Consider the following 15,359-nt stretch of genomic DNA (forward strand, 5'->3'; position numbering starts at 1 on the left):
GGTCCTCCCCACCTGGTACTACGGAGTCTTAGTAAAGTGGACATTAGTACACCCGACCTGTACTCCTATGCCCTGGTGGATATAGTGGGGTCCTGGCTCGGTTACAGTGTTCACGCCAGCACCACAGTCCGTCTCCTTAGACTGCAATTGGAACGAGATTTAATGGCGGGTCCCGCCTGGGTGACCCTCTTACCTCCTCCCTTCTGTAGCAGCCACGCGAACCAGGAAGGTGCTGCGACCGTGTGCCCTATGCCGAAGCGTCCCCGCCGCACGTACCCGGGAACAGAGCCAGCGGGATTATGCAACGTCGCTGGGGAGGTGACGGAGCAGCAGCACAGAATGTCACCCTGACATGTAGGTGCTGCAGCCCTTGAAGTCTTCTGAAAGCTTTTTCAGGGCTGCCCAGTGCAGCCCCCCTGTTAAGTGACCTGCTTCTGCAGGCACCAACTCGAAACAGAGCTCACAGTGCCTGGAGGCGGGGTTACAAAGGAGACCCCAATGCATCCTGGGACAGTCTAAAGCTTTAGCCTGTTGGTGCCTGGATCAAGATCCATCTCTACACCCCGATGTTTCCCTGTGGAAACCAATGTACCCCGCTGCAGAAATAAGTGGCTCATAGTAGAATCCACTGCCAGAGAAAGGAATAACAACAATCCAATACCAAGAGGAAAAGGTATAGCATACTATAACTATACCTAAAAGAGATGTGTAGCAGTTGTCTACAAGCACTAGATGGCAGTAGAAGTATATATTTGTGATAACAAATACAAGCATCAATGTGTGGCAATTATACTTATGAAAAATAAAGTAGGTATATAAAATTAGCCAATCCTATATAGGATTTTAAAAACACAAGCAGTAAACAGATTTCTATTAGTCTCTACCTGTTAATCATTAAAAATATTTGTTTTATGGATAAAAGACTTATTAGCCAACACTGGAACTCCAGGGAATATTCGGGATTTAATATACCATAATGATCCTACACCTTTCCTTTAGAATAAACTTCATCAGTGATATGGTTCTTTTGGTGTTTAAATAGCGCTTGCATAAACACAAACCAATTAAATCATGTTACATCATAACTGCCATAAAGACTTGTATATCCTGATAATGGAAAAGGTTTTTTTTTTTTTAAATCAAAATCGATACCCCCTTGATATTAGTAATGTAATGTAATACATTTTAATATAAATATCTAATTGTGATTAGTATTCACAGTCCCCTATATTGGTATGAATACCTCTGTAAAGTTGCAGTTATCGAGCTGATGAAAGAGCAGAAGCCCAGTCGCATAGACCAGAGGTTCCCAAACGCGGTCCTCAAGGCACCCCAACGGTCCAGGTTTTCAGTGTATCCATGCTTGGCCACACGTGACTTAATTAGCACCTCAGTCAATTTGATTTAACCATCTGTGCTGAGCCATGGATATACCTAAAACCTGGACTGTTGGGGTGCCTTGAGGACCGCGTTTGGGAACCTCTGGCATAGACGCATGTGGACTGTACAATTGTATGAATTAACTGGTCATGTTCTATCAAGTATTTGTTAGACTCTTAGAAATGAACACACACAGCACACTCTATTGTATGAGAATATTTATTTTATCATAAAGATCTTACAATGTGTTTTCCGATTTCATCCAAAGAAATATATATTCTTTTTCTGAAGCAACACAGCTTTAGGCATATACATATATATATATATTTATATAAAGGCATTTCACTTTTAAGTAACATAACAATCAAAATAACTTAACCAAACTGCTCTCATTCTCTGACACTTGGAAGCATTAAACACTGAGAGATAATGATATAAAGCATAAAGAAATGTTTAAAAATAACATTTTTGCTTTCTTGTAATAATATTGTTTTTTTTTCTTTTACTGAGGAGACTGCTAGATGACCAGATGAAAAATCACACATACCAGATAGCGAAACGTCTTGAAAAAAAGTATTGTATATATATGTTTTGTGAACTTATTATTTATCTGTTATTCTGATAAGCTCAAATGAGTTTGTGAGTAATCCTTTCCCCCATAATATAAACAATGGCTGAATTACTCCAGAGAAAAGACAAATCAAACATCGGCCATTGGTAGCTTCATACCGGTGGAATCCAGACAACTTTAGCGCAAATCAAACATTGGCCATTGGTGGCTTCACACTGGTGGACTCCAGACAACTGTAGGACAAATCAAACATTGGCCATTGGTGGCTTCACACTGGTGGACTCCAGACAACTGTAGGGCAAATCAAACACTGGCCATTGGTGGTTTCACACTGGTGGACTCCAGACAACTGTAGGACAAAATCAAACATTGGCCATTGGTGGCTTCACACTGGTGGACTCCAGACAACTGTAGGACAAATCAAACATTGGCCGTTGGTGGCTTCATACTGGTGGACTCCAGATAACTGTAGAACAAATCTTGAGATCAGTAAAACCCAGTCATGGGTCTAATATCATGAAACATCATTGTTTGATAGCTCTAGATTCCAAAAGATTCTAGTCCATTGGCTTTATCCTAATCCACATACGCCTTGGGTCCAAATCATAAAGCGATCTCCCCCAAAAACACTATATGCTATTCTATATATATATTTCTCCTTGGTCAACCATTGTTCTCGGGGTAGAGTAGAAATTACTAAACTGGTAATGTGTCATTTGTAGTTACAGGGCATCACGTTAAGACAAATGACTTCCACTTTAAGATAAATGACTTCATTCTCCACCACATAGCTCAGCCCCCGACTTCTCATACCACAGACCGATAATTGCCGATTTCCAAGAATAGCATTTTATGACCACATTACTAATTAGAATTTATATTAAAAAAAACCCCAAAAAGTAACACAGCGAGTTTTCAAGTGATCAGCGATGAATAACATTTTTCTATTTAGGATTTTTAAAAATTCAACTTTTTTTTATATATTTTTTTAACACAAGCTTATTTAGAATTATAGCATATTCCTGTTCAGAAAGGTTAGGGAATGGTGCAGGAAATATTGGTTATAAACTAAAGCTTGTATTTCAGATTTCCCAAAATGTTTACAGAACTTCTTCATTATTTTTCTTGATGTTGGGGACTAAATCTTTCCAAAATCACAACAAAAATGTGGGGGGGCGGGGGGGGGGGGGAAATTAACTTTACATAACTCAGGATACATAAAATAATTAAAAAGTATTTAAATTAACGGGATCTGCTCATCGAATGACTGGTGCGGAACGGTCATTTGTTACAGTTGGTCGGAGCTTGACAGTAGCAAACGGATTTTCACCACTGTAATGGAAAATACAGAAAACATTTTACTTTACAAAACATGGTGACAGGGCAAGCATAGCAACCGGATTCACACTTTATTTGCCCCCCACCCACCAAGATTTGGTATCAGCATTGCATGCCTAGTGGCTAGTACTGTATCTCTGCAAAAAAAACAAAAAAACCCTCACTTGCACCCATCCAATGACAGCATCTACTAACATCCAAATACACATAAAAATATACACACACAATTCATAAAAATAGTACAGAATAAAAATACAATACGAACGGTGTAATGGTTAGCATTACTGACTCAAGCACTGAGATCATGGGTGCTTGCATGGGTTTCCTCCCACAGTCTGAAAGGGTTCACTACATTCTGCCGGCGGCCGGCCTCCCGGCGACCAGCATACAGGCGCCGGGAGGCCGGCCGCCGGCTTACCGACGGTGTGGCGAGCGCAAATGAGCCCCTTGCGGGCTCGCTGCGCTCGCCACGCTATGGGCACGGTGGCGCGCTACGCGCGCCACACTATTTTATTCTCCCTCCAGGGGGGTCGTGGACCCCCACGAAGGAGAATAAGTGTCGGTATGCCGGCTGTCGGGCTCCCGGCGCCGGTATGCTGGTCGCCGGGAGCCCGACTGCCGGCATACTGAAGACCACCCGTCTGAAAATATACTGGTAGGTTCATTGGCTCCTGACAAACCTCAGTATGTGCATGTACATGGGCAGACTAGATGGGCCAAATGGCTCTTATCTGCCATCAAATGATATGTTTCTTTGTCAAGTAAGGTTCTTTATCAAGTTAAAGTGACCTTATGAATAGGATTACTCACGCTGTATTGCTGTGTCTCCTGTGTAGTTGCCTGTCATATAGTGGAAAGTGGCAGATGCCTGATTGCTGGCCCCTGGCTGCCAGCCGCTGTCCTGCTGACCATTGGTGTGAATGTCACCTCCAGATAAGGGTCATACAGATGTCAAAAGGCTGTCTGTTAGACAGCAAACGCTGAGGGAAAGCCAGATATGCCAGGCAGTGATCATGCCGAGTGAAAAATGTGAATCCCAGGGACCCCTCACTTTAAAAACTTGGGGTCCTACTTCATGGTTTCTGGGTCCCATCAAAATGTATGCTTTATAGGCAGTGCTGGGGGCAGGCAGCAGATAGAGTAGAGCTGGAGGTTGAGGCAGGGAACACTTGGGGCAGGGAGGGGGTTAAGGGCAGGCAGTGCTGGGGGTAAGGAGGGGGTAAGTGAATGCAGCAGTTGGGGCACAGCTGGGGCCAGGCAACAGTTTGAGAAGTGCTGTGAGCTGATAGCAGTTAGGGGAGAAATAGATAAGGGCATGCAGCAGTTGGGGTAGGGAGGGGTAAGTAAAGCCAGCAGCCGGTCCAATGCTGGGGGTAGGAAGGGTGTAAGTAACTAGTGGAGTAGGGGTAAATTGCAGCTTGGACACTACTGGGGGCAAGAAGTGGGTTAGGGGCAGACTGTACTGGGGTGGTGTTGGGGGTAGCGAGGGGGTAAGATTATCGGTTTGAAAGTACACAGCTTTGTAAATGCACCCCTAAATCATGGTAAAAGATATTTTTCTATTGCCGCAGTAAATAGACCTATTGGTGTCTGTAAACATTGGGAATATTGTGGATGCCTGTGGGAGTGTGGACTGTAGAGAATCATACAGACATCACACTGTGGGGGAGATTCAAACATTTGAGATGACCCACACACAATGGTATTACTGCGGCTGATGTGCCTATACAAATCAATCACATAGCAAGTACAGTGATTAGCGTGGGGCATGGATGTCTCATATTGGGCATGGCCACACCGGCAGGGGCCATGCTAAGCACATCTTAAAAAAACAAAATAAAAAATAACTCTGCTCTGAGGTCACCTTGAAACTCAACTCTATGATCTTTGCTCTGCAGCTTCCTTGCAGTCCAGACGGTCCTCCCCCGCCCATTTACCCTGACAGCTGACCCTACTGAAAGTAATGGGAGCATTTCAGGGGCAGGACCACTCTGACTACTTTGCCCCCACAAGGCTGGGCAGCGGCTCTTTCCATTCCTGGCACCCAGGCAGCAGCCTTGCGGTTGGTCAGGGGCTGCACAGGGGGATCTTGCCCTGCACGTCGTACATGAGGCATTGCGTTGTGTAGTGAGAACGCACTTACTGCACAACATGTCTGCAGAAGTACAGCAAGCAGGTATGATGAGCGGTGTCAGTACACAGGGTTAGCTGGTGCTCAGTTCATGGTGAGAGGGAGTCTGTCACATCTGGGAGTTATACAACCGAGTACCGGGGTCCGCCCTGCAGCGGGCACAGAGTACGCTGCTGACTGCAAGAGCCACAGGATCCAGTTACCTGGAGCCCATGGAGGAGGATGCCCAATGCAGACTGAAGCTGCAGAGCGGTACGCGGGGTGTGTGCGGGCGGACAGGGAGCGAAGGACAAAGGTCTCAGGCAGTGATTGAATGGGGGGGATGTGAAACGCTGCCAGCGGTGATTGGTCAGGAAGAGACAGCGCATCAGCACTAAGCTGCCGATATGTGTGGATATAATACATTCCCGTCTGAGTTTGGGAGCCACTGGTTTAACACAACAAAATGTTCTGCATACTCAGAGTATGAACTGCATTGTATCATGGTGCTGCTGGGTCAGTCTCAGGGCAGATGAAACAGTAGTACACAAATATTCTATTTCTTTTATTCTCCTTTGCTCACACATAGGGGGTAATTCAGATCTGATCGCAGCAGCAAATTTGTTAGCAGTTGGGCAAAACCATGTTACACTGCAGGGGGGGGGGGGCAGATATAACACTTGCAGAGAGAGCTAGGTTTGGGGTGGGTTATATTATTTCTGTGCAGGGTAAATACTGTCTGCTTTATTTTTACACTGCAATTTTGATTTCAGATTGAACACACCCCACCTAAATCTAACTCTCTGCAAATGTTATATCTCCCCCCCCCCACCTGCAGTGCACATGGTTGTGCCCAACTACTAACAAATTTGCTGCTGCGATCAGATCTGAATTAGGCCCATAATTCTGTAGAGCCCGCAGTAGCAATGACCCATCCCCCCCAAAAGTAAATATAGCGGGAAACAAAATAGAGTAAATTCATATGAAAACACTTTTTGTACATCCTCAGTCACTCGGGAGGGCCAATAAAGACTGACGCTCCTACGTGCGTCTGTGCCTGCACAATAATCCAGGCGCAACGGTTGAATTGTAAATATAATCACAAATATCCCAGTTAATTTTATTACAAAATTAATTAAAAACCTTAATATGCTATACCGATAATTACCATTGAAACAAGCTGCTCCCACTTTATACTAGAGGTGAAACTATACTTGGGTAACTGATATATATCTAAAGAGCGCATAAATTCCAATGCCACCATGTACATATTAAAAAACAATTTATTACACATAAAAAACTGAAGAATTAATTTAGCGAGCTTAATACATTAATTACTTATTCATATGAATGGAAACACCCAAAGAAGCAATACAATATATGGCAATACTCTGTTGCTCCAGATTATTTATATAGCAGTCCTTGTTTCCACAACTCTTCCACGGTTTATGTTTCCATTATTGTGGCTAAATAGGATATTGTCCACTGCAGTGTTACTTAGAAATTATATATGCCACTTGAGTGGTTAGAGTGTTGTTTTGTATCTATGAACCGTTATATTGTATCTAGATACCGTTATTGTATCCAAGTCCAGTTCTAATAATAAACTATATGCCACTTGTATACACTCAGCAACGGCTGATATAGAACTCTTATATACTACAGTTTATATATTCCTGCCAGTGAGTTTGGTGCAATTAGTATATCTCACCTCGCCGTGACCAGTGATAGCATTATTAAGCTCCGGAAAAAAGCAGTGCCTGGCTGCGGCAGCACGCCGCTGGTTGTTCCCTTGCTGGAGTAGCCTTATTTCCGGAGTGTGTTAGTCTTCTCACTCTGGCCTCAGTTCTATATTTCTGGTTAGAGGGAGAGGGAGCGAAACCCGTCTGCGGCAGCACGCCGCTCAGCTCCTCCTTGTCGGTGCCGTTTAATAAGCTCCTCACCGCGATGGTGATTTGGTAAAGCTCTGGCAGGATAGTGGATACAGCCGTCCTGAGTATGTAGGTGTTCCCAAGCCAAATATGCGGGTGTCCTTAACGCGTTTCTCTGTTATAACATAAGAACGGTTTCATCAGAAACCTCTAACCAGAAATATAGAACCGAGGTCAGAGTGGGAAGACTAACACACTCCGGAAATTAGGCGACTCCAGCAAGGGAACAACCAGCGGCGTGCTGCCGCAGCCGGGCACTGCTTTTTTCCGGAGCTTAATAATGCCATCACTGGTCACGGCGAGGTGAGATATACTAATTGCACCAAACTCACTGGCAGGAATATATAAACTGTAGTATATAAGAGTTCTATTTCAGCCGTTGCTGAGTGTATACAAGTGGCATATAGTTTATTATTAGAACTGGACTTGGATACAATAACGGTATCTAGATACAATATAACGGTCCATAGATACAAAACAACACTCTATCCACTCAACTGGCATATATAATTTCTAAGTAACACTGCAGTGGACAATATCCTATTTAGCCACAATAATGGAAACATAAACCGGGGAAGAGTTGTGGAAACAAGGACTGCTATATAAATAATCTGGAGCAACACAGTATTGCCATATATTGTATTGCTTCTTTTGGTGTTTCCATTCATATGAATAAGTAATGTATTAAGCTCGCTAAAACAATTCTTCAGTTTTTTATGTGTAATAAATTGTTTTTTAATATGTACATGGTGGCATTGGAATTTATGCGCTCTCTTTAGATATATATCAATTCATATGAAGTTTTGAATATTCCAGTGGTTGGTTCTCTTAAGAAATAAAACAGATGATAGGACTGAAAGTTAACGACATACCTTAAAAATGGATGCTTCGTAATCCCATTTTGTGTTGGTTTCTGTAAAAGAAAAAAACATGTTACAAACCCCCAGCCAATGGTTTTCTCTGCTGCCAACATAACAATCTGTATTTTTATTCTCTATATGGACACTTGTATAACAGGAATTACTGTAGTCATTACAAATATAGGAGGATATCCAATAAGCCCCGAAAACTTTTTAGCTTTTTTTGGGGTAACATTACCGCAGATTTATTTTTGGCGTGAAAATAAACAGGATCCCCAAAATGTAGCAGACCGATGTATGTTCATGGCCGCCATTGAGTAAATAATGCACACTTATCAGGGATTTGGTTTTGCCTGCCGGAGGGAATGCTGGCATCGGGGCTAACTGGATAGCCCAGATGGCGGTAATTAACCACAGTAAAGGTAAATTACCATGACTTAAAGGATACTGCCCATAGTTTGTAAATGTTCTCTAATGCAAATTAATCTATGGTAAAGTAACAAAATTTCCACTTGGAATAAAGAAGTGTGGCCACTAGAGGTCAGTAATGTGCCACATAAATGCACAATGATTAGATTGTTACCCTATTGCCCAAGACCAGACTTCATAGCAGAGGTATCCATTGCCTACCAATAAAATACCCGCGTAAAATAAACTTATCTTACTTTTTTCTTCAATTGATAGTAATAGGTCATTGCGTAAGAGCCTGACAAAAACCTACAGTATTTACATGAAATGACAATTTAAAAAGGACCCTACACCGAAACATTACGTAATATATAAAACTTATTCTAAGCAGACTCCAAGCAAGTGTCCTACTATTGTTCCTGACAGCTTGGACACTAAGGTTCTGAGTCAGCGATGCACACAGGCCAGGGCTCATGGACGGATCTTGTGATTTTCAGCGCAGTGCATGCTGCGTAGTGGAGTGCAATGCATCTATGTACGAGTTTCATGCGTCTCAGCCAGAATGCCAATTGCGGATTATAGGGCATACTGGGTAGTACCAGGGCATTAGCTATTAGGCTTAGTTTAGTGAGAGCGCAAGGAGGGTGTTCAGTCGTATGTACAGAGAGATCAATCAGCTTTCACCAAGGGTGCAAGGGCAAACTGATAACGATGATGTCATTTGAACAAGTGTACATCTGTGTCCTCTTACAAGTTTGCTCCACGCGCTACAAGTCGCGTTACACATAACGCGTGATGGGCGTGTGACTTGGTAGCGCCGAGCGTCTCTTTCGCGGATTTAGCCGCGGAAATGCATCTTAGACACCATGTAATGGAATGGGACACATGAACAGCTTCTGCTGATTAAAATGATTTGCAGCATGCCTATATTCTGTGTGTGACTATTTGCATACAAAATGATATGCTAAAGTGTTTTTTTCTAGAATACACTGTTACGTGGCATTTCGGATGCAGGTAGAGCCGCAATAACACACATAATATAGGCATGCCGCATATCATTTTAATCAGCAGAAGCTTATGCGTCCTATTACATGACATTTTCACGGCAAAGGACGTAAACAGAGTCCAGCCACGGCATGTCGCCACTTGAAGGACTGTTTAGCGTGACTGCAGCAAGGATGTAAGAGGACACATCTATATGTAAGGAGACATGCAACTCAGCACACTAGAGAGGTTCTATATATTTTGACGACATTCTTATTGACAACATGATAATGTCGACATGCTTGACATGTCAACATTTCCCACGTTGACACTGATGAAATGTTGACATGATTAGAATGCTGAGAAAATGTTCTTGGTGGTCTAGCGATGACTCATCTGTTCAACTACAACGTTATTTTCTGGGTCCGGCAGTCAGCTAACAGGGACTTCCAGCTGTAAATAGCGCTAAACCTAACCCTCCCCCTCCATAGCATAACTCTAACCTTCCCCCTAGTAGTGCAGTGATGGCTAACCTTGACACTCCAGCTGTTGTTGAACTACACATCCCAGCATGCCCTGCTAGTTTTGCTATTTGGCCATGCTAAAACTGATGCAGGGCGTGCTGGGATGTGTAGCTGGAGTGTCAAGGTTAGCCATCACTGCCCTAGTGCCTAGCCCTCATCTCCTGTAGCCAATCACTAACCCTCCCATTCCGTAGCCTATCCCTAACCTTTCCCTTCCATAGCCTATTCCTAGCCGTCCCCTCCCATAGCCTATCCCTAACCCTCACCCTCCTCTCTCATAGCCTACAACTGACCCTCCCCTCTTGTAGCCTATCCCAAACCCTTCCCCATATAGCCTGACCTTAACCCTCTGCTCCCATAGCCTAACCCTCCCCTCCACTACTATAGCCTATCCCTAATCCTCAACTCCCATAGCCTAACCCTCCGCTCCTGTATCATAACCCTAATCCTCTGGTCCGTGCAGAATGTTGACATTCACATTGTGGTGTTGACATAATTACTGCATCCCATACTGGAGAATTGTGTGTTTAATACTGGAGGTTTAATATCAGCCAACTTGCATAAAACTCTTAATCGGTCCCTATGGAGGAAGCTGTTGTATTCAATTCAACATTTATAGTTAAAGGAACATAGTGTTTTTATATGTATTATATAATTTTACACCTCACTTTTATGGAACTTGCTTATGGAATTGCACTCACTGCTCCACAACAGCTCCCACTCATGTGCATGAACATGCAGAACATTTCTGTTCTCACTGCAAAATGGTTCTAGTGAACAGACTTACATCATGATCAACAGACTGTCTTATCTATGGAGCCTGTGAGTCAAAGTACACTGGGGAGTAACATGCCATTCATTCTGTGCTACAACGTTTCTCTTACGCAATGACCTGTACTACATATTTATGCTATGATCCTTGGAAAACAAACACGTGGCAGTGTCATGAAAGGTTACAATGGGGCAGATTTAGAGTTGGATGCCCTTCCCTGTGTGTGCACGTGTACTGTGTTGCTGCGAGTCGGGTGGGGGGGCATGTTTTGCCCCTTTCTTGAGTAGGTGCATAACTTACATAGAAACGGAAATGAAAACACAACATTAAGGGCGTAACTCATGTGTGACTGCACCTGATCTGCCTTTAGATTTGCATGAAAATAGCGGCGTAAGTTGTATGTATATGCAGTGTGGAAGATTATGCAACTCCACTTGCATCCAACTCTACACGAGTGTCAAAGTTAGGCAAATGTTGGAAATCTAGTGGGTGTCTTTGGATATTAATAAAAACTTTAAGGATGATGAGTTGTGGGACCAAAGCCCTTCCCTCTCCTCAACCACAGTATGCATTGTCTAGCACAACAGTCTGAGCTTAAAGCTGGGAGCACACTGAGCAATATAGGTCATCCGATCCGCAGCTCTCACAAACAGCGCATATTTGGCAGTGTGTATGCCCAATATGTGGGTGCCTGTGGTCGCTAGCAGCACATCAAACCTGACTATATCGCTAGTATCCTGTAGTATTATGTTAATGAAGGCCCTATCATGATTGTTCCGCCTTTTCGTTCCGTCCCTGACTTGATCGCTAGCGTCCTGTAGTATGCTAATGAAGGAACACGATAGTTCCGTCCTTCATTAATATTACTCAATGTGTACCCAGGTTCCGATATGTCGGCCCATCGGTCAGGTGTGTACACAGCTTTAAAGTTTGTCATGGGCTTATATTTTTTGGTCACAATATAATACTGTTTTCATTGCATTAGATTTACTCCTTGGCCGCTGTGAGTTTTCTCACCCCTGTGCTGAGCCTATGTTGCCTTTTTGCGCCAGTCACATTCTAGGGTCAATATCAGCAATTTCTTTTATGCAGTACCCACACAAAAATACATCTTTAGAAAACACTATTATTTTGCTTATAAGATATAACTAAAGTCTACTCCTTTTTAAACTGCATGAAACGGAAATTAAAATGTATTTTTTTATTTATATAAACACCACTAAAAATACTTTGCAGTTCTTGCTACGGCATTAATCCATTTTCTCAAAGCAGCAAAAAGCCACATTCTACACATCGGTTATCGTAATAAAATATGCAACTGAAAATGACAATGTATTTTTTTTTTTTAAACTATTGATTTCTGCCTCTTAAACTAAAGGTATGCCATCGACGGGTTGCAATGCCGCCCGAGTCCGGCAGTCGTGCGGGTTGCCGGCCGAACTCGGACATTTTTTTAAAGGTGCAATCACTTACAAGGCAAAACCATGCCTTGTAATTGATTGTCCCTTTACAAAAACTTCCGAGTTCGGCCACCATCCTGCACGGCCTCGGGCGACATTACATCCCACCGCATGTGTAATAATAATAATATGGTAGTCCAGCAATGCATATTACTTTTAAAATGAGAAATGTGAATCTGTGCAAATTTGCCTCTTAATGTGCAGTGTTGGGTGTCATTGTCTGGTGACCACCAGGGGGGCATTTTGTTTGAAAAAGGGTAATTTTGCATTGTGATATTTTCTCACGATCAACGGACAATAACTACTAAATGTCCTCCTTCAAATGTGGGTGTCCCTGAATTAATTGAAGCCAGGATGGGCGAGATCTTCCAAATGTAGAAGATAAATTACCTTGATGGTATTGTCCTAGGGATCCCTCCCAGAGACAAAACCCACCTGGTCCAAGTGTATGAGTGTAGGTAGTAATGTCTGTTGGCTATACGTTTTACAAACAATTTGATGTCCATGTTGAGTAGTGAAATTGGGCAATTACAGACTCTGAGCTGAGTCCTTGCATGTCTTAAGTAATACTGTGATGTGAACCTCCAAAGATTGGGGCGAGAAATAATGACCCCCGGATATTGCATTAAATGTCAAGAGCATTTTATGGAGTAATGAGTTCTTAAAGTACTCGTAGTAGGTAATTGTAAAGTCGTCCGGCCCAGGCTTTTCTATGAAGGAGTGGCCAATTCGGGAAGCAAAAAAGGAGAGTCTAACCAAATCAGATCTTCCTCAGACAGCGTGACGAGACCAGCATCTCTTAAGAATTGGGCAACCAAGACTGGAAAGAAGGCTATCTCCTCAGGGGATTTTGGGGTCAAGTAAATTGTATATCTTAGAGTAGGATGAATGAAATGCTGCAGCAATTTCACAGGTAAGTGTGCATTCTGCACTCGTGGAGTCCCTGTCCATCTTGGATGTTTGATGTGGATCTTTGAGAACGTCGAGCCCTAGCTATAAACTTGCCTGGCTTAATGCCTCACTGTATAAATAATAATCTACCCCCATTTCTGGACTTATTTACTTTTCTGCAGGGCAGGAGAATATACACACTGATCAAACCAGATAATAACTTCACTGGGAGCACCCAACGTGAACTATATCACTCTCCTCTTTCAAACAAGGGTGCCACCAAGCTCTGGAGGTGGCCACATGGGAGAGATTGGGAACTGTACTCACCCACCCCAATCCTATTACTTAAAAAAAAAAGAAAAAAAAAAAAAAGAGATTTTCGTAGTGTAGTGGAGCAACATCATTGTGTACCAGCGCAAGGACATAACTGTGTCCTCTTCCCCAGCTCCCACTGGTACTGTGCAAAGGTGGGGAGAAGACTATTTTTACAAACACATTATTGCATATGCCAAGTGGGTCTTGTCTTCAGCTTGAAGTTCCCACTTGTCTTGAGCAGATAAAGGGTTAAGTATAAGAACTGATGTTCATGGCCTTTTATTTGCACACTCATTTATTAACAATTATTAATGCTGTACCTACATATTAGAGCATAGGTTCTCAAAATCTGTCCTCGGGACCCCAAACAGTACATGTTTTCCAGGTTCCTCACAGAATTGCAAGTGAAATACTTAGCCCCACCTGTGGATCTTCTAAAATGTGTCAGTGATACCCCTTTAACACAGCTAATGCAGAGTCGCACTTGGGACTTGTACACTTGTCCTTCCCAGGCGCTATTCGGCGAGACCCCTTTCAGAAAGGCCGGCCTGATGCGTGCCGAGATGGTGCTTGGAGATGAGATGATCTCTAACGCTGCCTCTTCCTCTTCAGGGAACGTGTCCTGGGTCGTGTCAACCTGGCTTACCCGTTCACACCACACAGCGAGCTGGGTGGAACACGTGTCCAACCTTGCTCACTACCAGAGTTGAAATACTGGGTCGCTCGACCCGGATTATTTCAACTGGACCCTTTCAGACTGCATAGCAACCTGGGTTGCTGCGCGCTCATGCGCAATAACACAGGTTATTGCTGGCGGTCTGAAAAGGGGTATAAGTAATGAATACACCTGTGCACGTGCTGGGTGACCTGGAAAACGTGTGGAGCCCTGAGGACGGAGTCTGAGAACACCTATATTAGAGGATATGTAATCATTCCATCATTCCCTTCCCCAGTGGATCTTACAATCACAGACACAAACACAGACAGACTCACACAGGACAAATAAACTATCAGTATGTTTTGGTTGGAAGGAAGCTGGAACCCCTACGGAAACATGGCCAGGACACACAACCTTTCTGATGTTACTTCACAAATGCCCCCTACGTACTGTCCGGGCATAGTGCAACTGCGACGGTGGTTCTGAACACTCCACCATGGGTGCATTATCGACACCTGTGACAGCCATTTTTTAAACTGGTTACACAGGGGCCAATCCTGCACCACGGAATTACTGCCCAATCTAAGTGTCAAACAACTCCTAAGCCAGTGGTTCTCAAACTTTTGAATCACGGCGCCCTAGAGTATCAGAATTGTATTTGCGGCACCCTAGGCCAAAAGTTTCTTATTGAGAAATTTTAAAATAAATATTAAATTAAATAAATTGTGTATTTTATATATCATCCTTAGGGTCAGTTGTGTGGTGAGGGACTAGATTTGCTTCTGTTTGTCCACATATTTTATGATTTGCATCCACCAGCACAGACTTTGGCCTATTACATGGATCATAAATAATTTGAATTGGTCCTGGACCACCAATCCAAGGCACCCCTGCAAGTGTCCTGAGGCACCCAGGGGAGACACGGCACACAGTTTGAGAACCACTGTCCTAAGCCACAATGATGGGTGAGCTGCCAGATCACTGCAGTCTGGAATGGTAAACTCCCACAGGTAACAATTATGTTCCAGCTACATATTCAGACATACCTGATGATGAGCGGATTATGATTGCCTAGCCACACACATTAAGCCAGCTGGCCCATGCCACCTACATACTTTATATAATAAAACCAGCATTTTAGATTTAGTGGCTTATTA

General features: G+C 43.3%; 1 protein-coding gene across 2 annotated transcripts in view; it reads right to left on the bottom strand.

Moving 5' to 3' along the window:
- Nucleotides 1-1,583: 1,583 nt before the first annotated feature.
- BAIAP2L1 (BAR/IMD domain containing adaptor protein 2 like 1) overlaps nt 1,584-15,359 on the bottom strand; it is a 183,070-nt gene continuing 169,294 nt past the window's right edge. For both annotated transcript variants that reach the window (XM_063934503.1, XM_063934504.1), the window contains exons 13-14: nt 8,203-8,243; nt 1,584-3,283 (exon numbers count right to left, since the gene is read on the bottom strand). In XM_063934503.1, the coding sequence (XP_063790573.1) occupies nt 3,208-3,283; nt 8,203-8,243 (117 nt within the window). In that variant the 3' untranslated portion in view covers nt 1,584-3,207. The remainder of the gene's footprint in view (nt 3,284-8,202; nt 8,244-15,359) is intronic.

This window comes from Pseudophryne corroboree, chromosome 7, assembly GCF_028390025.1.
Source record: "Pseudophryne corroboree isolate aPseCor3 chromosome 7, aPseCor3.hap2, whole genome shotgun sequence".
Classification (NCBI taxonomy): Eukaryota; Metazoa; Chordata; class Amphibia; order Anura; family Myobatrachidae; genus Pseudophryne; species Pseudophryne corroboree.